The following is a 23,763-nucleotide window of genomic DNA, read 5'->3' on the forward strand; positions in this document are numbered from 1 at the left end:
TCAGAGCAAGCTTTAATCATGTCTATGTCCTGACCTGTACATATAGCATGAATTAACAATAAAGTTGACTTTGACTTATCTTATCCTGTCTTATCTTATCTTATATTATCTTATAGTATGTTTCAGACTCACACAGGATCAGACCTGCAGCAGCATGACACAGTGTGTGTGTACATGAAGTGAGTTGATGAAAGTGTAAACACACACTCCTAAGCAACGCCCTCTGCCTGTGGCGTCACGTCGAGGGGGCGGGGCCTCGTGCTTTTATGGTGTCTCCATTCTGACACCTCACTTCCTGAGCGGCTGCCATCGCTGCTGCTGAGTGAGGGAGGGGAAGAGAGAGGGAAGGAAGGAAGGAAGAGAAAGGTGAGGAAGGAAGGAAGAGAAAGGTGAGGAGGAAGAAGGAAGAGACAGAAGGAGACACGCAGCGGAGGAGAAGGAGGAAAGGGGGAGCTGCCTGTGGAGGAAGTCAGCGTGAAGAGGAGGCTCCGCAGCGGGAGGAAGGCAGCCGAGCAGCGGGAGGAAGGCAGCCGAGCAGCGGGGCCATGGCTCAGTCGACTGCTAACGGTGTGGACCAGGACCAGGACCTGGCCAGCAAGAGACTGCACTCCAGGTAGGAAGCGGAGGACCGGAGGGGGACATGGGACAGGGGGGTCGGTGACAGGGGGAGACACAACAACAGGGAGCGGCTGAATGGGAGGAAAAGAGGAGGGTTAGACCAGCCTGCGCCTGTTCTCCTCGGAAGGAGGAGTCAGGCAGGGGGGGGTTGAGCAGCAAGCTCCCTGTGATTTTTATTTTTTTCAATATTATGATTAAAGCCCAGGAGCCGGTCACAGCTGCAGCCAGAGCCCGGATCCAAGCCTCATTCCTGGCCCGGGTCAGAGAGCTGCTGCGGCTGGAATGTGCCAGACTGAGAGGAGCCTCATAGGATGTGCACGTAGGGGGAAGATACACTGTGTGTGCGTGTGTGTGTTTGCATGTGCATGCACAGGTTGGACAACCTTTGACATTGCACATGGCTCAGATTTGATTAAACAGAGCCTTGAACACAGGATGCTCCAAGTATGAAAGATAAGGTAATAGATGAAAAGATAAGTTAAGATAAGATAATCTTCTTATTAGTCCCACTATTGGTAAATTTACCAGCAGCAAAAGTGCACAGTGACAAAATACACTCATTAAAATTGATTAAATACAATAAAAACACAATGGAAAGTAGTATGTACAATGTAAACAGTATATATACATTGTAAAGGTTTTGCACACGTGATTCTGACATTGCACTGAGGGGTTTAAACACATTTTCGTGCAGTTACATAGTTCTATTGAAAACCTGAGTGAGGCATATTAGTTTAGCTTGTGGTCAGTAGCAGTTCAACACATGTTTTTCATACTTGGTGAATATGTGATGAGCACGTTCCCTCTCATTTGCACATTGTCTGTCTCATCTTGTCTCACTGTCTTTATATTTGCATGTTGTAAAACAGTTTTAACCTGAGCTTCACACTGTCTGTCGATGGAAGTCCCCTGAGGACTTATGGGCATTACGTTAACTTGTTATTACCAGGTCTGCAACTATTATTATTTTCATTTTTGATCATTTACAAACAAATAAAAGTTTCCCCATAACTTCAGGAATAACAATAAAGCTCAGAATAATCACATTATTCAACCACAGATAATCTAATCATAGTAATATCCAATAAATGGCAAAGCAAAGTGTCAAAGTCTCACTTTTGAAAAGCCAAAATTTACAAGATTAAAAATGTTCCTTTTTGATTTTCTGTTGAGCGACTAATCGGTTGATCGATTAATCTCAATTAAGCTCTAACTGGTTTTCCCCGTCGTTTGGTCATGGGTCACCCTACCAATCATGTCATGTGTTACCTGGCCGATGGTAAAACTTGACGCGTCACTGCTTTATATTTTGACATTGTGAAAATTACATATCTCTTATAACACTGAGCTTATCAGGGGCATCCACTTTTAAGTTTTCGATCAAGTGTTGTTGAATGAGTCATTTCACAGATGGAATATGCAAAAACATTAAGGCAATCGTGTTAAAACTGTAATGTACTTTATTGTAATGTACTGTACTCACATATTTAACTGACAAACATTTCGACTTTACAGACTGTCACTGTCTTTATTGAGTGGAACCATAATGAGCTGCTGGGGCGGGTTTCTAACTGTTGATCTGCACAGTGACATTCATAAGCCCTGCAAGGTTGTCACGTCCTGGACACTCGCACACAAACACTCTCTCACACAAACACACACACACACACTTGAACACAAAGATAAATACAAAGAGTGCGTCACAGTGCTGCTTACGGTCATATGGTCGGATCTGCCCTGTGTGATTGCTCTACCTCTATTTTACAAACAGATGAAGTCAATACAGGACCTTTTCCACCATGCGGGTTGTGGATATACGTATTACGTGTGGGGTCTTGGTCACCAAACAGCTCCTGTGGTCATGTTGGGAGGACACAACCTATGTGTTTGTCAGGCTCAGTGTGGCTAACGGAAATATTGATCTATCTAAAATACTTTTGTTTTGAAATTCGGTATGATGATTTGTTCTCATGATTAACCCATTGAACTGAAACATTCATGTGTCTGGGATCATAAGGAGAATACGGGCTAACTAAGTTTGATCTTTTTGGGGAAATTTGTCCTTGTATGTCACATTGAAATGGTTCCATATCCTTTTAAAGCTCTTATCCAGCTTATCCATATTTGTCCTTAGTACAGTATGATATTTTAAAGAAACAGCGTTCTGAGTGATCACAAAAGTTAAGTTAAGTTGAATTTAAAATATATAGAGATATATATATTTGAAGTTGGTCAAGTTTTCATCAAAGTTAGTTTATAATATCTTCAAGACCTCCGGAAAGTTCGGTCTTTGAGTTGTTGCTGAGATGTCATTACTTATCCGGAGTGGTATCACATTGCTTATTCTTACAGTGGTTGATGATCAGTGCCCATAACTGTATAAGATTATACCCTCTCATCCTCTTATAGACTAAAAGCAAAACAGTTTCATGTCCTTATTTACACATCATGTGCCTAAGGTGTCTTTAAATGTAACCTTATTCTGAAAGGATACGAATCATTGTCATGCTCTTCAGAGATAAGCATTACTAAATTTTTGTAATGCTTATGATAATGATGAAGAATATTGCAAATTTCAGTTTAATTTTGACATAATTTATTGCAGGGAATCTTTAAAATCCTGCTGCCAAATATAAAAAATTTGACATCTTCACTTTATTAAAATTAATATCAGCTTATTCTAGGTCCACAGTTGATGATACTGCTCAGTAAATATCACACACTGACAGCAAGTTTTGTGAGTTCAGGGAAACAGAATGAAAAAGCAGTTTTACAGCAGAATCAGACAAAAGAAGGAAGCCGGAGAAAGCTCTGCTCTAGCTGGAAGAGACGTGCACTGCAAGAGGAAAAAAACATTCCTCGAGAGTTTCTCTTTGGTTTCCGTGACAACCAGCCGTGGCACTCTGTAATTATGGCTGGATTAGAGCGCAGAGTTTCTTAGCTAAGCCAGGACTCATGGGAACAGAGTTTGCAACGAGGATCTATGGATCCAATAAAAGCTCCATTAACAAAAACTTAACTGAACTTATCTTATATAGAATTCAAATTCATGTTGTGTTTTCATATATGAGCATTATTGCACCATATATTTTAGTTGCCTTTATGGATGGTCCTACTCCATATTTAACCATATTTGACAGTAATCTGGAGTTGACCTGAACTTGTACTTTCTGAGGTGAATACAAAAGGACTGCTTCCAAAAAACTATGCTGACGCACTTTCATTGTGACATGTGGAAACACTGTGGTTTGATGGAGAGCGTGAAACTGTCTCCCACGTATTCAAGCTCAAGTCGCAGAGGTACCCAGTCAAGTAGGGTCTTCCAGACATCCCTCTCCCCAGCAATGCTTTCCTGCTCTTGCTGGGTAATCTCGAGGTGTTCCCAGGCCAGACGGGATATGTAATCCCTCCAGAGATTTCTGGGTCGACCTCCTGGGTCTTCTCCCAGTTGGGCGTGTCTCAACTATCCCCTTTTGCTGGGAAGGAGAAGCGGTTTGACTTTGAGATTCCCCCGGATGTCCAAGCTACTCACCCTATCTCTAAGACGGAGACAATCTATGTGGTCCATTGGTGATGGGTTGGAATGACACACAGTTGCAGTAAATGCATTTTTGCAGAGGCTCAACTATGAAGTACAGCTTGAAACATACAACTAGAGACTTACTCTATTCGTTTTTTGTGCAGTTCTGGTCATGGGCATGTTTTGCTCGTTGAGGCACAGTTTTGATCACGTATGAATGAATCTAGACCTAAACAAAGGTTGTTTTAGACTGTTGGTACAAATGCTGATTGTTTGAATATGATTCAACGTCGTTGCAATATCATGATAAGAAGGCGAAACTGAATGGATATGAATTCACAAGGCCAAAGAAAAGGGTTGTACAACAGGTAGGTGCATTGTGAAATATCGTTCACCTTGTTCTTTTTTTCCAGTGAAAGGGCAAACCTGAGACACTGCGTAGTTTGGCTCACACACAAACCTCAGTTTCACCTCCGTAACTTCCTCCCTGAAACCTGACCAATACATTACATGTGCTCTCTGCTGCCATGGCAACAGCACTGGGAGACTGAATCTCTGAGACCACAAGCAGGCTATTATGGGATGAGTGTCTCTCAAACAGACCAATTAGAGTGGTAATCAGAGGAGAGAAAAGGCAGACCACACTGCACAGATCCATTCTTCTGCCCACCACAAAGATGACAAGAATGAAAGGCACTTTGTGAAAACCATCTCTCAAAGACAAATCCCTTGTTGCTCTTTTATTTCTTGTCCTATTTTTTTGTGACAAGTCCGTGAAGGCGTCTGTCTCAGTCTTTTTTCCTCGTTCCGTCTGTCGTTTAACCGTCAGGGTAGCCATCATGCTGTACTTTTCATTTACAGATTTGACCTAGATAAGGGATGATATATTTGCCTCTGACTTTACAACTGCACAGCTGAAGTTCTTTAACCAAGTGGCCATGCTTTTTTAAGGCTACACCCATTTTCCACAAGCCATGAAAAACTCTAGGTTTTACAACTTGGTGGTAGTTAACATTACCGTCTGCACCTGGACATCTGCTGCCCTTGGTCTGGTAACAACAGCCCCGTAGCTACTTGCCTCAACTTTCCCTGAAGACACTGCATTGATATCTTTTCAAAGCCTCTGCGTCTACAGTTGACTGAACTTTTTCGGCCTGTTGTGAGTAAAATATTTCATCTGCTTTTATAGTCTACCTCAATCCTGTATTCCCCCCCGTTTCATTCTGGCTGAGGGTTCTCAGAGCTGTAGAGTCTCCCACCATAAAAACCCAGACTGCTGCTGTTAAATCCATTTATTTAATACAGAGGACACGACCTTGCACAATTTTATTGACTGTTTTCTACCCTGGTAACCACCTCTGTCCGCCTCTACAGAGTGATGTTATTGCCAAAAGATGTTTGGAGTGCCTTTGCCCGAGGGCCTGGATGTGTTTTTCCCCACAACAGCACTCATCACATCGCATCATTCGTTATGATGAAGGCAGTTTGGACGTTTCATTTCACCTTTTGGAAACTGACCTTTTTATTTTAGATGTTTATTGCCCTCAAAGAGCCACTGGTTAAAACTGAGCTGTTTTTGTAGTGGCAGTAGTTATAAGGCGGATTTTTATTGTACCAGTGACGAGTGAGAGGGGGTTGGCGTAGAGTGATATGACGGCAGCTTTGTCTCGCATCAGACCTTTTGTCATTCAGGTATGTTTCCTTTTTAAAATGTCTGAATTGTTGGTAGTATTTATAATTATCATCATTTATGATTTTACATGAGGTACCATCATATGTCAGGTATAAATGTGGTTAGTTCAGACTTTGCCAGGACAGCCAAAAACATCTATATGGTTAGTTTTAATCCATTGGGAGTTTTTCAGCTGAAGAGATGTACTCTATCACAATCTGTACCACATTGTAGTATTTCATATACATAGGAAGAGAAGGAAGAACTCCGTGTTGGATACTCCCATGGTGAGTTATACAGGGTCAAACTATGTTTCGAGCTCAATGAGGGTATGCATGGATACATCCTATGGTGTCAGTCTGTGGTTTCTTAGGCCCCACTGCATTACCTTTTGTTTCGAGAAGACCAGAAACCAAAGCACTGCCATGAATCATAAAATTAATGATGGCTGAATTCCATTCAGACGCTTTAGTTCCTGGGTCCCGGTAATGACACGGCTCACTGGGACACTTGAATAGGACAAAAGCAGTTCTTGTTGATGTTATATTTAGCACATGGGATCTTCCTGTTCATTACAAGTTGAATGTCTGACATCGAAAAAAGGCCTGTCCTGCTCTAAAGGCTAATTTATGCTGCCGTTAACAAGACACATTTGTTTTTAAAACAACGTAACCGTCACTGCCCATATATTTCCATGCGTCCTGTACGTTGTCATGGTTGTTAAGCAATGCATCCACTAGAGGGAAGAACAGAGTCGAGAGTTTCTAACAAAACAAACATGGTGATGGTGGAGAAGGTTGTGATTATCTACCTCTTAGGAATGAGGCTTAAGCGGGCAGGTTGTACATGGCGTTGGTCTGTGAGGAAATGAAATACTTGTGGATGGTGTATTTCTTCCTTGTGTCTTATGGTTGTCTCGCTCGAAGTATCAGCGACACTGCCCCCCACGTTTTTCTTGTGGTACTTCTCCATTTCTTCTCTTTGGTCCATATCTGTTAATGGACCATTAACAGATATGGACCGTCTGTTAAAGACGTGCACAAACATGGGTGAAACAAACGTGTACAGACAAAGGTTGCCTGTTTCCACATACTTACCTACGGGTGTGTCTGAGGGTACTGAGCCATGTGGTTGATCATTTTCATTATATTGTAGTGAAAAGAACAGTTTTTTTTTAACTTGTGTAAGTTTTGTTTCCATATTCAGTTGTTCAGCTGAGAATGTTATATGTTAACTTGAGATTTTAGTCAAAACAATTGATAAACATCAGCACAAGTCTAGTGTTTTCCTTCATATCCTCTCATCCCCTTCACTCACAGTCTTATTAGCCCTGGTCGGTGACCTACTGAAGTTTCTGCCGGTGTCAGCAGAGAGTTGGATTAGTCTGGGACGTTCACTGGGCTGTGTGGTCTCCAGCAACGAGTTGCCGGTCACTGGATTAGCGATCCGCTCTTTCTGTCTCTCATCCTTCCTCTCTGTCTCTCATTGGGGCACTGGTCAAGCTTAGATGAATTGCACTCACTTTGTCGTCACTGGTCCCCCCCCGGTCTTACCCAGCATGATCCCTATAGTATACCTTCCCTCTCTTAAAGTGGAGCAAGACGAGACCGTGCATGCTGCTGTCACAGTACAGGGGAGGTTGACAAGGGTCAAATGAGAGAACACTTCTTTTGGGGTATAAGAACTGAACATCTGAACCTTTTGCATGAAGCCGACTTGGATATGTGAAACATGCCCTTCGTAGACTCTTGACCAACATGTTTTTGCTTCAAAAACATTTGTAACTGGATCTGGTCTTCTGTGGAATTTTGTACAATCCCCTTCTGACTGTCTCTGCTTGGAGAGCAGAGGGTCCAACATTTGGTTTTCTGGAACGTTCTTGAGGACTGGACTTGAAAAGCAGATGTGATTCTTGGCTGTTCTCGGACTGCGTGTAGAGCTTTCAGCTGGAATTTGTCCAGGTTTGCTACAATGTTGCTGACATTGTGGATTCTACTTGAGTTATTCAGTGGACAATACTGACTTCATATGGACCTGTTTTTGTAGCTGGAAATCCCGTCTATATATATCATATCACTCATAGTCTCATTGTATTTTAAGTGGTAAGTGTACTACTTGAACGGACTGCAATCTCTGTTTAGAGTTTTCGACGTAGCTCCTGCCTGTTAACCCTCATGGCATTTGCGCCTTGCCCTCTGACCGAAGCAGAGAGTGCGACATGTCGACTCGTCCACCGGGGACCCCGACCTCAGGCCATGCTAAAGCCTTTACACTTGGAGCTTCAGGTGTATGTGAACAGAGTACGAACCAAGCAAAAGCCCAGGTACTGCCCAGAACTGCGTTCATCTTGTCTCTTGGTTTTGCAAACCTAGTGACCAATGGTAACTACTCTGGAAAATTACTATTATCAGTTACAATTAATCGTTTTGGCATTAGTGACAGTCCAGTTTTTGGTAAGCTGTAAGCCAGAAGTACATTTCATTTTTACATGACTATAGAATACACACATTGTTGTGGTGAGCATCTCCTTGCTATTCCTTTTTAATGGTGACTTTTGTAAAAACTGATCAGACCGAGGATAATCCTTGCTTAGCTATACATACTAGTACCTTATCTGGAATTTGGAGCTGCAACCAGATTGGCTGGTCTTTAGTTTATCCTGGATTATGCAATTAATCAGGGATGTGCAGTACACGTTTGGATACAACTCACAGATGAAACCCCTTATTGCACTGGTTGTGACTGCACTCACTTTGAGACAGATCCAATCCGACTAGATGCAGCAATATTTAGATTCATTCATATTTTGTACATGCTACACAATACCCCACTTATTTTATAGGAACTTGTCAATAGACACAAATTTGACATCTCTTTTACCATGTTGGTTTCCTCTTTTATCCAAGTCATAGAAGGCATTTACCATACATAGTATAAAATATGACATTTACTTTTAGTCCCTTTCTCTCGGAAAATGTTGAAAGGCATCATCTGCTTTATGCGGAAAGAAAAAAACTGTCTTTATAAATGCGTCATGTAAAAGATCAGGCTCATATGAGCAGTAATGGATGAAAAGTGCTTCACGTTTTTCAAGGTGCTCATCTTAGAGCTTAAACTCAGTTGCTAAGGCAACAGTCCACGGATATGGCTAGACCTTGTTGTCATGGTGATACTGCCAATTTGTGCCTTGGCTTGAGAAGAAGTTGCACTGCCTCAGTACTAAGTGGCCATATCACATTACTGACCATGCTCGTGTGTTAACCATTGTTACCTGTTTGTTTTTGCAACATTTAGGATGGAGGCCTCTTGCTTGGAGTTGGCCTTGGAAGGAGAGCGGCTGTGCAAGGCCGGAGACTTTAAAGGCGGTACAGCGTTCTTCGAGGCAGCCGTTCAGGTCGGCACAGAAGACCTGAAGACCCTCAGTGCCATCTACAGCCAGCTGGGCAATGCTTACTTCTACCTCAAGGAGTATGGCAAAGCCCTGGAGTACCACAGACATGACCTGACCTTGGCCATGTAAGTTGTGCACTCTTTAATGAGCCTGACTGATGTTGAATTGTGGGGGCCGCTGTCAACACTGCTATTATTAAAGACCAAAACTTCCAATACTGATACATCAGATGAGATATATTCATAAAAAAAACAGAAAATCATGTGTAATTGAGTTTCTATTATTTGTTCACCCTCTATAATATTTATCTGTTTTAAGTCCCAGGCTTGAAAGAAAAGTAATAAGATGTTTTTATTTATTCCAGCAAACCAAACAAAATGAATCACACAAAATATATATCAGATGAAATGGCATTAATATGAAGGTGCTTTTTTTGTCAAGTTGACCAGAGCTGCAGCAATTAAATTAACACAAATTCTTAGTTGTGTTCTGATACAATAATCAATGATAAATAATAAGAGATAAAAAGAAAGAGAGGTTTGCCTTTGTCTGAATTATGTATTTATGACTCTTCTATAGCCTTTGTCAGTCGTGGAAGAACCAGGTCACTGTCTCCAACAGATTTGATATAATGTCTCAAATACAGAAAGGATCATCAGCTGATTTAATTTTGTTTTGATTCAGTTGATGAATATTCCAAGAAAAGTGAGGGGACTTTCATATAGTAAGAGTCAACAAGGAGCAGCTGGGTATTAAGCTCATATGAGTAATCTGCTCCCCTGCAGTGAGTGCAGCTGGTGTTTCAGCAGGGAAGTGATTAAAGACCCGGGGGAGATTTATCTTGTTAAGTTATGGTCTCACCAGGGCCACTGGGACCTGGTCCTCGGAAGTGAGCCACCAATTAAAAATAATGCTACACAGCATCTCTCTTTAATGGCTACTGTTTAACTAAATTACTGTGGTCTTTGTTACCTAACACCCAGTGGGTCTTCGTTTGCTTTCTCAGAACAATAGGAGACAGGATTGGAGAAGGCAAAGCCAGTGGGAACCTCGGGAACACTTTGAAAGTGTTGGGGCGCTACGATGAGGCTGTTGTTTGCTGTCAGAGACATTTGGATATTTCTCAAGAGCAGGGGGACAAGGTAACATGCAGTTTTTTAAAATTTTGTTTCAATAGCAGGTCCTTAAAAGCTCTTCGGACGCACCAATACATTGAGAACTTTTGTATGTTTATCTGCTCCGACTCGACTAACTTTAAATCTTTCTTTTCCTTATCTCTATATTTTCTGGCTGCAGGTTGGAGAAGCCCGAGCTCTGTACAACATAGGAAATGTGTTTCATGCAAAGGGAAAACAGCAGTTATGGGGCTGCACCCAGGAACCGGGGGACCTGCCTGCTGAAGTCAGAGACACACTGCAAAGGGCCACTGGATTTTATGAGTAAGTCTAGTTGACAGTGTGGAGAATATGCAGAAAACAGAACATGGCAGTCGCAGCATCGAAAATTGAGTTTCACTGCATTTTGTGAATTATCACTTAAATAGGCAAGGGTTACTACTTTAACTCTCCTTTAGTGGTTATTCAGATGTTATTCTATACATCTGTGACTGTCAAGCACATCTGGATTTTAGTTTTTCTCTTAATTTATCTGCAGATTTGCTCATGTTTTTACTCCTATTTTGGTCCAAGCTTTGGCTGCAGCATTTTCACAATTTCACAACCTAAAATGAGCCCCTCTATTCTCTAACATCTTGCATTTTCAAATGCAAAACATGAATTTGGCATTTATATCGCTTTCCAATGACAGCATGATTATCTATAGAACAAGTATATTGACTACATATATTTAAGATCCTAAATGTCCTTATGATTTACATTCAGCTACTTAAGTGGAGTGTACATTCCTCTGCAGGATGAACTTGTGTCTGGTGAAAGAACTTGGAGACCGAGCTGCCCAGGGGAGGGCCTACGGGAACCTGGGAAACACCCACTACCTGCTGGGGAACTTTGTAGAAGCAATCAAGTTCCATCGGCAGGTGAGAAACCCACACAATGTTCACCAGCATCGTGTTCGTGTCACTGCAGCATCTCCATGTGATATATATCGGCCTTGTTACTGTGCCAGAACAGAGACCCTGTGTCAGAAGAACAGCACCCTAACTTTTATAAGGTTGTTCATCCTGCAGCTTTTCAGTGACTTTGTAGATGTGATATTAAGTTTAAGATTCAATTATCTTTCATTAATATTTTGATGAATACAATGCACTGAAAGCAATTCCCCTCTGATCAAGTCCATTTTATACACAATCTGCTGCAGATAATAACACAGATAACTACCACTCAGTAACAGGAGGTTATGACTTTGTCAAATCAGTTTTGTGATCAAAGATGGAGGATTGTGTTTGTAATCAAAAGTTGAGCTTCATCCTTTATGACAGACCAAGTCCTAAGTGTTTATTTGATGATGAAGATGTGCAGCATCAGTATTTCACAATAATGATAAAATAACCCCTTTTATAAAGTTGACTGCTCTCCACTTCACACAGCCCACTTGTGATGAAGCTAAAGTATTATTAAACTGAAAAGGTTTCAGTGAAGCAGCAGACTAAATTTTATTTGCTCCATGTTTACGAAGCTGGATAAGATTCTACATGCAAAATATTCAGTTTCCAGAGAGAAGGAGGAACTGACCTCTTGTATAGAAAGGGTTGATTACTTTAATTTCACTGAATCCATTTTTATGCAAACTACACGAGAGAATAACTGTCCTTGAGCTCGCTGCCAGCTATGCAGCGAATGCAAGGAAAGGGATAGAGTGTGAATACAACATAGTGTTTCATCAAAACATGTGTCATATCCTAGTGCAGTGCTAATACAAGATAGCAGGCGCTGCTACCCCTACCATGATTTTCACCCCCCTGAGTTTGTAAGTGGATCCTGATCCCTCTCGTGCTGTACCATCACACTGTGTGCAGAGATTGATAGCCCCTGGTAGAAAGGGACAAAAAAGAGGAAATTGGTTTCTGGTGAATCATTGGTAAGAATGGCTTCAGGCTTCCCCGCATGTGTTTCCTGTCACTCTGCTTTGTAAACCACTTGTTTGCTCATGGGAGAAGGAGCTCTCGTTGGCCCATCACAGATCTATCAGTGTGCGACAGAGGACAGCATGCTGCTTCCCTAGCAGAGGGGCTGATTTGATGCACCACTGCTGCAGCAGCACCTCTGGTGATGAAATGATGTGCTCCGCAGAGCTCACAGCATGAACTTGCATAACAGCCTGTGCTTGTACATTGAGTCTAAAAATTAGTCTTAAGAAAAGTCAAATGACGTGAATTGATTTGACTTACCTGTTTTTTTGTTTTTACAGAATTAAGAAACAGAATGGATATATTGTGCTATTGTGGTTTGACTTGACCCTCGCTGCTGTGTCATTCACAGCGATTATCCATTGCCAAAGAATTTGGGGACAAGGCAGCAGAGCGGCGGGCGTACAGTAACCTGGGCAATGCCCTGATCTTCCTGGGCCAGTTCAACACAGCCACAGAGTACTACAGGTGAGGAAAGAGGGCAGTGTGACATCTAGTGGAGGTTGGATGAAATGCAAAAAAGTATAAGTGACTGACGTATAAATTGAACATGAAATATAATTGATTCTGAAGACTTCCCTTCATTTCACTCTTTACCATAATTTTTTCTTTTTCTTTAGGAAAACTTTGCAGCTGTCCAGGCAGCTGAGGGACCAGGTGATGGAGGCTCAGGCCTGCTACAGCTTGGGAAACACCTACACTCTTCTGCAGGAGTATGAGAAGGCCATAGACTACCACCTGAAACACCTGTATATTGCCCAGGAGCTGACTGACAGGTAGAGTTAGTGTAAACTACATCTAATACACTAACACACATAAGCGGACAAATAGTTTTTTGAATGTGTATATGTGTGTTTGTGGTTTAATAGGGTCGGTGAAGGCCGTGCCTGCTGGAGTTTGGGAAATGCATACGTGTCTTTAGCGAACCACAAACAAGCTCTTCACTATGCACGAAAGCACCTGGACATCTCGAAGGAGGTGCGACACAGTATTCGTTAGAAGTTAAAAGTTAAGTATTCTTGTATTTGAGCTAGTTGGTTTAATCCTCGTCCCCGTCTTTGTATTTCTCCCTCAGATTGGAGACAGGAATGGGGAACTGACAGCCAGGATGAACGTGGAGCAGCTGATGGAGGTTCTGGGCGTCAACGAGAGCGACCTCTCACCCTCCAGCTCCGAGTTTGAGATGCAAGGTAACACTTCAAGGTCTTTCTACCTCATTTGTATTTTATAAGTGAAGTACTGGCAGATCACCTTTTGACAGAGCCAAGCTTTAACTATTCCCAGTCGTAATGCTAAGCTAGCTGGCTGTAGCTTCGTATTTTAAGGATAGACATTAGAGTGGTATTGATATCCTCATTGAACTCTCTGCCAAACCAAAATAAGCATATCTCTCAAAATGTGGAACTTGTCCTTTAAACAGGAGTGTATACATATGACTATAATAAATAACAGAGTTTGATTTAAGAGATACTTAACAAATATTTGTCATGTACATCTAGTGGATGTTATAAATGGAATGACTTAATACCACGTATTTATTTGGCATTGAAACATTGCAATACTGTTCCCACTAATTTAAGTTGTTCAAATAATTTATATGTGCAGACGTTTAGTTAATTTACATATATCAGAGTTAAGGTCCTTGTTCTTAAATTGTATTAATTATAACTATTGTAGAATTGAATTAAATAAAATTAGAATTTGCCCTTTAATCATGGTACAGTACAAATGATGTTTAGACCCTTGTATGGTCATAATGTAAACTTGATTCTGGTCACATTCAGCATTAAAGGTTCCAACAATTGACTTTGGATTGAATTCTGTGATGACCTTTGTGGTTGTGTTTCTCCTTGTGATTTATTCAGCTGTAGGTGTTTGCACTTTGAAAAATGTTCAGTCAAACAAGGAAACAAAAGAATCACATGCCGCTCTTACTCTGAAGGTGGAATTACACAAACACTCAGTCACTGTTGTCTTCTGCGTCAGTGTTTCATGTGACTTGATTTCTTAACCGCCATGAAAGAGAGTTACTCAGTTTCCTTAATCATAACAAACTGTGGGTGTGTGTCTCAAAACAATGGCCAAGGGCCTTAATTTCAAGTTAAACCCAGGGGTTTAATAATTGGGTTCTAAATAAACTTAAAATTAATAATGAAAAAAGCTATTAATGATAAATAGTCATTTTAGATTCTGATCTATTGAACTCTGTATTTGGTGTGTTGTCTTGATTACTGAGAACACTGTTCGTGTTCATAACTAAAGGTCATATGAAGCTGACTTAAAGTGAGACTGACCTAACACATGTTGTGTTTTGTCTCTACTAAATGTGAGCTTTGTGTCACATTTAGTGGACTCAGTCCAAAAACAACAAGGGGTTTTCACATTTTCAAAGCAACATAGAGACACAGTCTATTTTCAACTATTTATCCTCAAATAAAGCAGATTGTTATAAATCTACCTCAAACGATCCACTCACTCACATAATTGAGAGAACCTGCATAACGAAAGCGTGGAGGAGCTGAACAGTCTTTATCTCTGCAGTCAGCCTGGCTTTTGTGTGATGTTTGCTTTCATGAACCCTTCTCCAGGCAGAAACTCACACCCATGGCTCACATTTCCCTCCCAGGTGCAAGGCTGGCAAACCGACTCTTATTCAGATTGTTTGCTCGCTTGTCTCCCTAAACCTCACAGTCTGCGCGTACGTCACAGGACCACTACTGACATTTTAGACCGCTGAAAAAGAGGACAAACAAAGAGCCCCTTGCATGCTTGAATCAGCAGGTGGAACACATTTAGAATAATCTCTGACAGATTCTAAAGCTGTGGGATATTTAAACGTTTAATTATTTATCTATTTTTTTTTCAATAGGAGCAAGACCCAAATTCACCAAGAGAAACAGCATGGAAAGTGTAGAGCTGTGGAAGTACTCGTCAGACAAGGTGATTCCTCTCCCTCACATTCCAGTCCGGAGCGAGCTGTGTGTGTATCGTGTGATCCCCGCACCGCACCACCAAACCGCCATCGACCCCTCACGGAAAACAATGTGTCCTTTTTACTGCAGAACGGTGAGAACCAAGACTTGGAGAGTATCCCCAGGAGATCCAAGAGTCAGCTGTCACAGCCCGGCAAAAGGAAAGGCTACCCCGACAGTCAGTCGTCGGACGAAAGGCCGTGGCTGGACTCTCCGCTAGACTCTGACGACATCACTGTGCAAGTCCCGCCTCAAGTGCCAGTGAGTGGCTGCTATTGTTTTTTACTGCGATGCATATGATTCTCAGGTTGCTCTGATACACCCCCCCCACCTTTCCAAGCTTTAAGCTAAGCCAACCCACTTCTCACCGTAGCTTCATTTTAATCGTACAGATAAGAGTGTGAGATCAATCTCCTCATACATCAAGGAATATATTTTCAAATCCCTTTAAACATCTAATTTGGGATTTCAGGCTTATTAGCATAGACTCTACATACAGATGGATTACAAACCAAAGTGTCTAGCTCGCCTCCTTGTGGCTGGTATAGGTCATAAACCCTGCCTCCTCCATGTTAGCCTATGGGACATGGACCAAAGTCAAAGTACGCGTTGACATTTTTTTTTTTTTTCAAAAATGGTTTATGTCGTTTTAGGTAGTCTTTATCACAGAGATGTGATGTTTGTACTTCTGTTCATTTTTCCGGTAAGTTTGGTTTGAATCAGTTATTCAATGCTGTAAAAATGGAGTGAAACTGACTCTTGGTTGAGTGCATGTATCCGTCTGACCTCGCTACCGAGATGGCAGCATTTGTGGACAGTGGGAGGAAGTGGAGACGTGTCATCCCTTTCATATACAGCCTTTCTAATGAGCTATTGCGTATTATTTCAGGTACACAGCACAGTGTTATTTGCTTATGACAGAAAAACACTCCATAAGCTCTAATTAAATTACGGGCCTCAAATATGAAGCACCCACACCAGCAACACTAATAATTCATTTTAAATCTCACATACTCCAGCCATTTATCCTTGAGCCATGAGAGCCCACCTGAGAAAATACGGGAGATGTTATCGAGGGGATCTGACACGCTGACTGCTGAATTCTCTTTTCTACTTTCTCTGTTCTTCGTCCCCTCTCTGACTCGTCTTCAGGGCTTCTGCATTGAAGAAATCTCGAGGAAAAAATGAGACATTAGAGTTTAAATTGGGACCGTTTCCTTTAATTTCCCATGAGCTTGTGGAAGATGTGGGCTATGTAGGTATCTTATTAAATGCCCAACAGTGATCCGTTCGCTGTGAACTAGATTCTTAATGAAGATGTGGTTTCACAGCTGTTATACCCCTGATATTCAGCGCTGTCCACAGCATCTAATGGCTGTTTCTGTGACAAAGCTAATTGTTGTAATCAGAAGGCTGAAGTCCTAGAAGAGAGAGAGAACATTACTGGGCTGCATGATGATAGTTCATCACGGGGGACACAGGGGAAATTGAAGTATACGCTTTTTTAATCGGCCAATTTTCTAAAAGCAGCTGTGGGTCTGTGAACTTTGGCTGCTCTTCCCTGAAGCTATAAGTCAGAGAGAAATCCACCTTGGGATGACATTAGGATTTACTGTATCCTAATATAAATAGATGTAATCACATTATATTTTTTTAAATAAATGGTAAACCAACTTTGTGGTACCATCAAATGAGGATTAGGTTTTATCATGATTAAGTGAAGTTCACATTCTAGCATTTTTATTTTTTATTTACTTTATATTGTCACGTTTTGTCAGCTTCAAAGTGAAGTTAGCTTGTTTTCCCAAAGCCTCTTTTCCATTAGTTAAAAACCCACAAACACACACTAATGTCTGGCTTTTGTCTGCTGTGGAAATGGAGACAATCACCGTTTAGTCCCTGGTCAAATTAGTTTTTTAATCGGCTCTGGCTCCAATCAGCAGCGATGGAAACATGACACCTGGATGAACATGCTAATTTCTTCTTTATCTTCGCAGTCTAGACTTTGTAGAATAAACAAAAATCTGTCTAAGCTAGATTTGTAATGTTGTTTTTTACATCTTGAGAGGAACAAACAACAGCGATTTCTTTCCTCTCTGTATTGTGCAAGATGCAACACTGGTAAAACAGCAGGGTGCTTTTCAATTCCAGAATAATTTCTAATGTTGAACACGGCTCACGGGGAGAAAAAAGGCAAAGCCCTCCACTGGCAATGGGAAAAGAGTTGTTTTATAAAACCTGCATTTACCCGTTCATCTTGATGTAAAAGAGGTGACAGTTTTAGAATTCAGGAAAACGATTGCCTTAGATAAATAAAGGAAGCCCTACAAAGAGTGTTTGAATCACAAGAAGATTTTTTATTTCAAGGAATTGACATTTTAAGCCAAGGACAATATTGCAAATTACATTATATAATCTAATCACTTTAAAATCATCTTTGAATAAAGCTAGAAATACACAGATGAGGCAACTAGATTTCTTAGGACTTCCTTTGTCATCCATGATGGCATCACCTCACAGTGCTGTAGCTGTGAAACACATACACACACACACTCAGCAACATTTCTTCTGTCACTGTCTTCCTGCCTCTTTTCGCTCTCTCATCATCACGTGTTCCTCTCCCCCTTGTTCTCTCCCTGTGGCCTACTTGATTAATTGGACAATGCAGAAAAGGGAAGTGAGTTGATCTGCACGGAGGCCATGGGGGGGGGGGGGGGGGGGACAAGGACACAACTTTTATAAGTCACACCTGATCCAAATAAATAAAAAATACAGCGTCGCTTTTTCAATGCGGCGCCACCGTCTCTCGCTGGCGGCCGATGCTGGCGTGCAGTTAACTCATCGATGGAGCCGTCTTTTCACCCCAGTTCTCCCCTTCGCCCGCCACCAGCAGCTCTCCCTCTCTCCTGATAATGTGACCTTGATCACAGAACCGCCATCCTCCCCACAGGGTCAGCCCCCCCCCCACACCCCCTCTCATTTGCTTCCCATAATGAGTTGTTTTCCCACAGTGAACGGGACGGGACAAAAATGGCCTGCAGTAGAGCCGCAGAGAGAGAGAGAGAGAGGGAGAGAGAGGGAGGGAGAGGAGGAGTGAGGGGATGGTAGAGATTAATAAAAAGAAGGAAGAAATAGAGGGATAGACAAGGAGAGGAAATTGGAGGGAGGGAGTTGAGTACAGCAGGAGAGCAGAGAGAGAGAGAGAGAGAGAGTGATGTAAAGTGGTGGGAGACAGTAGGGGGAGACGGGGGGAGTGTGAGCGAGGTGTGTGTGTGTGCGGACAGAGCAAGGGGGGGAAAGAGAGCTCAGAGAGAAATGAGAGAGAGAGAGCGAGACGGAAAGATAGAGGACAAAGACAAAGTGCCGCTGGTAAGATGATTCAATTATGTTTTACAGCTTGAATAACAAGACGGTGCAAAGGACACCGGAGGTTACTAACTTTTCTCCTGTAGATGTTTGACACTGTGGAGTAACAGTGTGTTGCGTCAAGAGGTATTTCTGTTTTAATAAGCAAAATGTATGTTGAACCATGATGGGATTTTCCAATAGAAAGCGTAGCCGTGGAGAAGCAGAGATTGATCTGCCTGATATCAGGAGTCTGCTGACACATTTTGCTCCAGGCAAAGTGGTTTTCAATTTATCAACTAGTCGCCGTTAAATCTTCTTTGTTTTGGTCGAACACATTTGAACACTTTAAGGAGTTAATATAGCATCATTGTTATTTGATCAGTTTGTTGAGGCGTGGTCAGGAGGGACAGTATCGTCTGAAAGTCTTTTTAATAAGAATCAGCCTTTCACGACCTCTGCTGCTTCTGTTCAACTCTGCAACACAGTGTTGTGGGTTTTGTTTGTTATCACCGAGGTGTTAGATGTTTTGTGGACTATGTGGAGCTAAAAAGGGACTAAATCAATTGAAATGCACGAGAAGATACGTCATGGAACTATATTCATAACATTTGACTGTCAATCATCCCGTGTTACTGCGGCGTAACTATTAGTTTAAAATAATCTGGAGGGAATCTAAGAAGTTGATTCTGTTTTTATTTGTTTAGTAATTGATTGTAAGACTTGTTTGACATTTTCTTTACATTTTTGCAAATGCTGCATTATTGTAACTGATTGAACAATTTTTTTGTAGATTTTATTGAAAATGTTTGAAATGTTCTGGCCACAGCTTTTCTTCTGTTGTCAACGGCTCATGCTCCAGATTTGAGGATATTCCAGTTTTTCCAGATACTAAACCTGATCCTTGGAACAGAACTCAGGGATTTCTAAGAGAAGCTGTTGACATTATAATTCAACCTGCTGTTGTATTATTGACAATGATTTAATTATTTTTATATTGTATTGTTTTTGCTGTTATCTGATCTCTGTTGGCAGTTTTGTCCGTTGGCATCACAAGACCTGACCACCTTATTGCCAGAATACTTGGTTGAACATAATTTAAAACTAAACATTTCTAGCTCAGTGTTTTGAATCCAAATCTTTGTTGTTAAATGAATTATCCCCTTCAGTTGCAAAGCTGCAACACAATAATTTGGACTGTAACAGTGGGTGAGAGCATCACTGACACAAAGTGGACTTTAATTACTTTGCTTCACAGTGATTGAATAATTGATCAGCTGATCATTAATTAAAGTTACACGCACATCACAGGCTCTGCCAACTGATCTGAAACCAACAGCTGGAGTTTAACAACTTCGCTGCCCATGTGTGGAAGTTAAAACAAAAAACCCTAACATACTAAGTTCTTGCTTATCAACATGCATGACCTCAAACAGCAGCTACAGCTTAATTTCTTGATATTTCCACCTGATTTTCCAGGTAACCTCCACGTGATCCCTTTTTAACTTACATGGAAATGGGTTGTTTATTTTTACATTCTGTGATATTGTCCCAGCTTCGGTATCTAGGTCAAGGTAGTCTCACCAGGAAGCCCCATCCCCTCGTGACTTAATCACCTCCATACAAGCTGGCCGTCTTCATGATCCTCATTATGCAGCTCATAATGGAATTGAGTTTAATTATTTCACCTGCAGATCATGTTTCTTGGATAAAGGCACAGTTTTGACATACATAACTAAGTCATCCAGGAAAAACTAGGTGAACCACATTCTTTCATAAAACCAAGTCAGTTGGGATTTATTGCCTGCTGCAGAGTGAAGCACACATAAGTGTCACTTATTAGCTTTGCTGCACCAAATTCTTCACACTCACAGATATCAGTCATGATCCATCTATGAGAAATCAATGGAGATTTTAAGTGTAAAGATTAAGAAGGTAAAAGAAAATCCTGGATGTGGATACAGAACCACATCCTTCCACCAGGTTTCGTGGTAATTCGTTTAGCGTTCTTTGTGCAACCTGCTAACCAACAGGAGGTGATGACAGGGTTTCAAGATGGTCGCAAAGACGGCTCTGCTCACCTTTTTGTTTTTGATTTCCCTCTTAGAAGTTGGGCCGTGACCCCTCCGATGAAGACTGCTTCTTTGACCTCCTCAGCAAGTTCCAGAGCAGCCGCATGGACGACCAGCGCTGCCACCTTGATGAGGGACAGGACGGCGAAGATGCTGTGCTGAACGACATGATAGGTCAGTGGAGCTTTAATTTAGTTTAACACTTAGAATTGATTTAGAATTTTAGTAACGTGAACTAATTTGCACCATGTGGAAATCCCTGTGAGGTCACCAATTGTTATGTGCCGTTTTGAAGCCTTGAGTTTGGAATTTTGGCCGGTGCCATTTTATTATTTTGAAACCAAAAGTAAGAATATTGGGAGGAGCAGGGGGGGGGGGGAGGGAGGCTGACGGAGAGTTTAGGGAAACTACATGGCGTCCCAGTCCCACATCTGTGACCGCTACCCATTGGACGGTGCTAGCTGTCAATCACATGGAATCCATGCCCAATGCACATCGCACTTTAATGTCTATTATACTCAAAATGGGACCAGAATTTACTAAATGAACATCATGCTGGTTTGAAGAAGACTTTAAACCAACATAAACCATGAACTGTGGAGTAATTTTTTTTGAATTCAAGAGAATACAGGTTTCAGACGTTACCACATTAGTTTTACTTTTCGGACTTGGAATCGACAAAACACTAACTGGGCTCCTCCCTCTCCTCTTAGATCCTGCATTCACCACTTCCCCCCAGACTGAGGAGCTGTTCGATTTGATCGCCAGCTCCCAGAGCCGCCGCCTCGACGATCAGCGGGTAAATGTGGGTAACCTCCCGGGCCTGAGGATTACCCACAACAACCTGGGACACCTGGTGGGCGAGGGGGATCATCAAGAGCCCAGCGACGACTTCTTCAACATGCTTATCAAGTGCCAGGTGAGAACACCACTCGCATATGAGAAGAACTCGATCCTCTTATACTCTTAATTATTAGCTATATAGACTTTGGAGAAGGTTGTCATGGAAACATTGGGTCTTAAGTTGAAGTCAAACAGGGCTCGGTAGTGTTATGTCACATTTTTCACTCCGCTCCCTAAATGTATTGATCCTTCTGCCCACAGTCCTCCAGGATCGATGACCAGCGATGCTCCGCGCCAGAAGCCGGCCCTCACGCGCCCACGGTGCCCGACGAAGACTTCTTCAGTCTGATCCAGAGAGTGCAGGCCAAGCGGATGGACGAGCAGCGAGTCCACCTGCCCTCAGAGGACCAGGACGACCCCGAGTCCCCTGATCCAGAGCAGCCTGGCGGGTTTCCCAGCTAGGACTCGGTGAATAACACTATACAACTCAATGTCGAAGAAAGTTAAAAAATAATAAAAATAAAAGCGGGAGAAAAAACGCAAAGAAGGACAAGCTGACATTCGACACCTAAGGCTGAACTAACACGTTTTTTTAACCACAAGACAAAATTCCATGTGCAATAGGCGGTAACCTTTGAAATGTTTCTTCGTGTGTTATGCTCTAAATGTGTGTAAATATAAGCAGAGAGACGGCAGAAACGACGCGAGGTGGTTAAGGGATGAACACAACACAAGGTTAAGTTTGAAACGTGCAAATGTGTCTTCAATCTAATGCCTTAATCAGCATTTTTCAGACTCACGATTGTATTCACTGGTGTCAGCTGTGGTTTTTAGAAGCACATGACGGACATGCAGTATCTTATCAAGTCGTGGAAATCACAGAGATTCAGCTGAGCGGAGTTTAGGGAAATGTGAGGAAAAAAATGTCGATTTGCACTGAAATATGAGGATTTCTAACAAATTGTGTCAATTCAGTCCCTCAGATCGATGCTGCTTTTATCATTTCATTTGTGCGGTTCCCACTGCTCCCAGAGAACTAGTGTTATTTGTGCAGTAACAGTATTAAACTTGGCCTCCCAGTGTTATAACAAACTGTTCCTGTCAACGCAAACAGGGTCGATAAGCGACATTTCACTCCCGCCAACAAAGTCAAGACGGACTCGATTAAGATCCACATCGCTGTTCATGATGTGAATTCATGAATTAAAAAAAAAAAATGCATCAGTCTCTTCACACAGTATGCAGTAACCACGGTAACTGGCCAAATGATTGAAAGAAGTTACTTATTTCATAGATTTTAAGATTTAGAGTTGTGCGATAATTCAACGTCCGGTTCGTATCTCTACTCGTTTAAAACAAAAGTGATATCCAAACTGTTCGGAACATCTGATAACAGACTACTACTTACTGCCATTATTATTATTTTCATCATTAACTAACATAGAAATAAAAGCTGATGCAAAAGGTGGGTGCTAATGCCATGAACATTATTGAGTTCTAGTTTGTGATGCTGGTACAGTGCCTCCCTGTGGTCAGAATGTTGTATTACTTCTGTTGACCTACAGAGTGTTGGGGATGAAGGACATTTCCTTTCTTGAATATTTGCAGGGCCACACTTTAAAGCAAATATTCTGCTCCAGGTACGACAACTGTGAAAACTTTCATCTGGTTACAGCTGCAAGGTTTCGCAAACCTATACCTTGTAACTTAGAAATCTTTTTTTTTTTTGCAGCAGCAGCATAGGCAAAATGAGGTAAAAACTGCATAACATTTTTAAATTTAATGTACAAAGCAAAACAAATTAAATCTTTTTACCCAGAATTAGTGCTTACCTCATTTTTGTACCTCAATCCTTTCAGGGTTGCTGAGTTCTGAACCAGAACGCGTCATTTGATTCACCTCTCTTCGATAAACGACACATTGGGAGATACATTTAATATGTCCTCCTTTCTGGTTTTTGTGAATTAACATTTTTAGAAAGTACTCGGTACGCTTTTGTTTGTCTCTGCCATAATTTGTACATATAAATATATTTTGTATTTATGTTCCTTTTCGAGGACGTGAATATGTCCTTTCATGCTTTTAATAAAATGTTTCAGATGTTTTGTTGGTCTCTGTTTTTGTGAAGTTGGTCAAAGGTCAAGGCCACAGTGCCCATATGTTGCCTTGTGAACATGGTATCTCAAGTTTGCCTCCTCTAATTTTGATTAACTTGGAATTCGGTGAGTGTCATCTTGACTCCTTG

The 23,763-nt window shown here is 41.6% G+C and overlaps 1 protein-coding gene across 2 annotated transcripts; it reads left to right on the forward strand.

The window, feature by feature from the left end:
* Positions 1-314: 314 nt before the first annotated feature.
* gpsm1b (G protein signaling modulator 1b) lies at positions 315-23,591 on the forward strand. Of its 2 annotated transcripts, none has more exons than XM_061070423.1 (14): positions 315-613; positions 9,105-9,326; positions 10,208-10,343; positions 10,498-10,640; positions 11,113-11,236; positions 12,639-12,754; positions 12,907-13,062; positions 13,156-13,264; positions 13,362-13,476; positions 15,156-15,226; positions 15,349-15,519; positions 20,711-20,849; positions 21,389-21,594; positions 21,780-23,591. In XM_061070423.1, exons 1-14 carry the CDS (start codon positions 546-548, stop codon positions 21,978-21,980), a joined length of 1,977 nt encoding a protein of 658 aa, XP_060926406.1. In that variant the 5' UTR covers positions 315-545; the 3' UTR covers positions 21,981-23,591. The 2 variants fall into 2 exon arrangements, with proteins under 2 accessions (XP_060926406.1, XP_060926413.1); XM_061070430.1 differs by having other exon boundaries at positions 20,714-20,849.
* Positions 23,592-23,763: the final 172 nt, after the last annotated feature.

Source organism: Limanda limanda, chromosome 1, assembly GCF_963576545.1.
Source record: "Limanda limanda chromosome 1, fLimLim1.1, whole genome shotgun sequence".
Lineage (NCBI taxonomy): Eukaryota > Metazoa > Chordata > Actinopteri > Pleuronectiformes > Pleuronectidae > Limanda > Limanda limanda.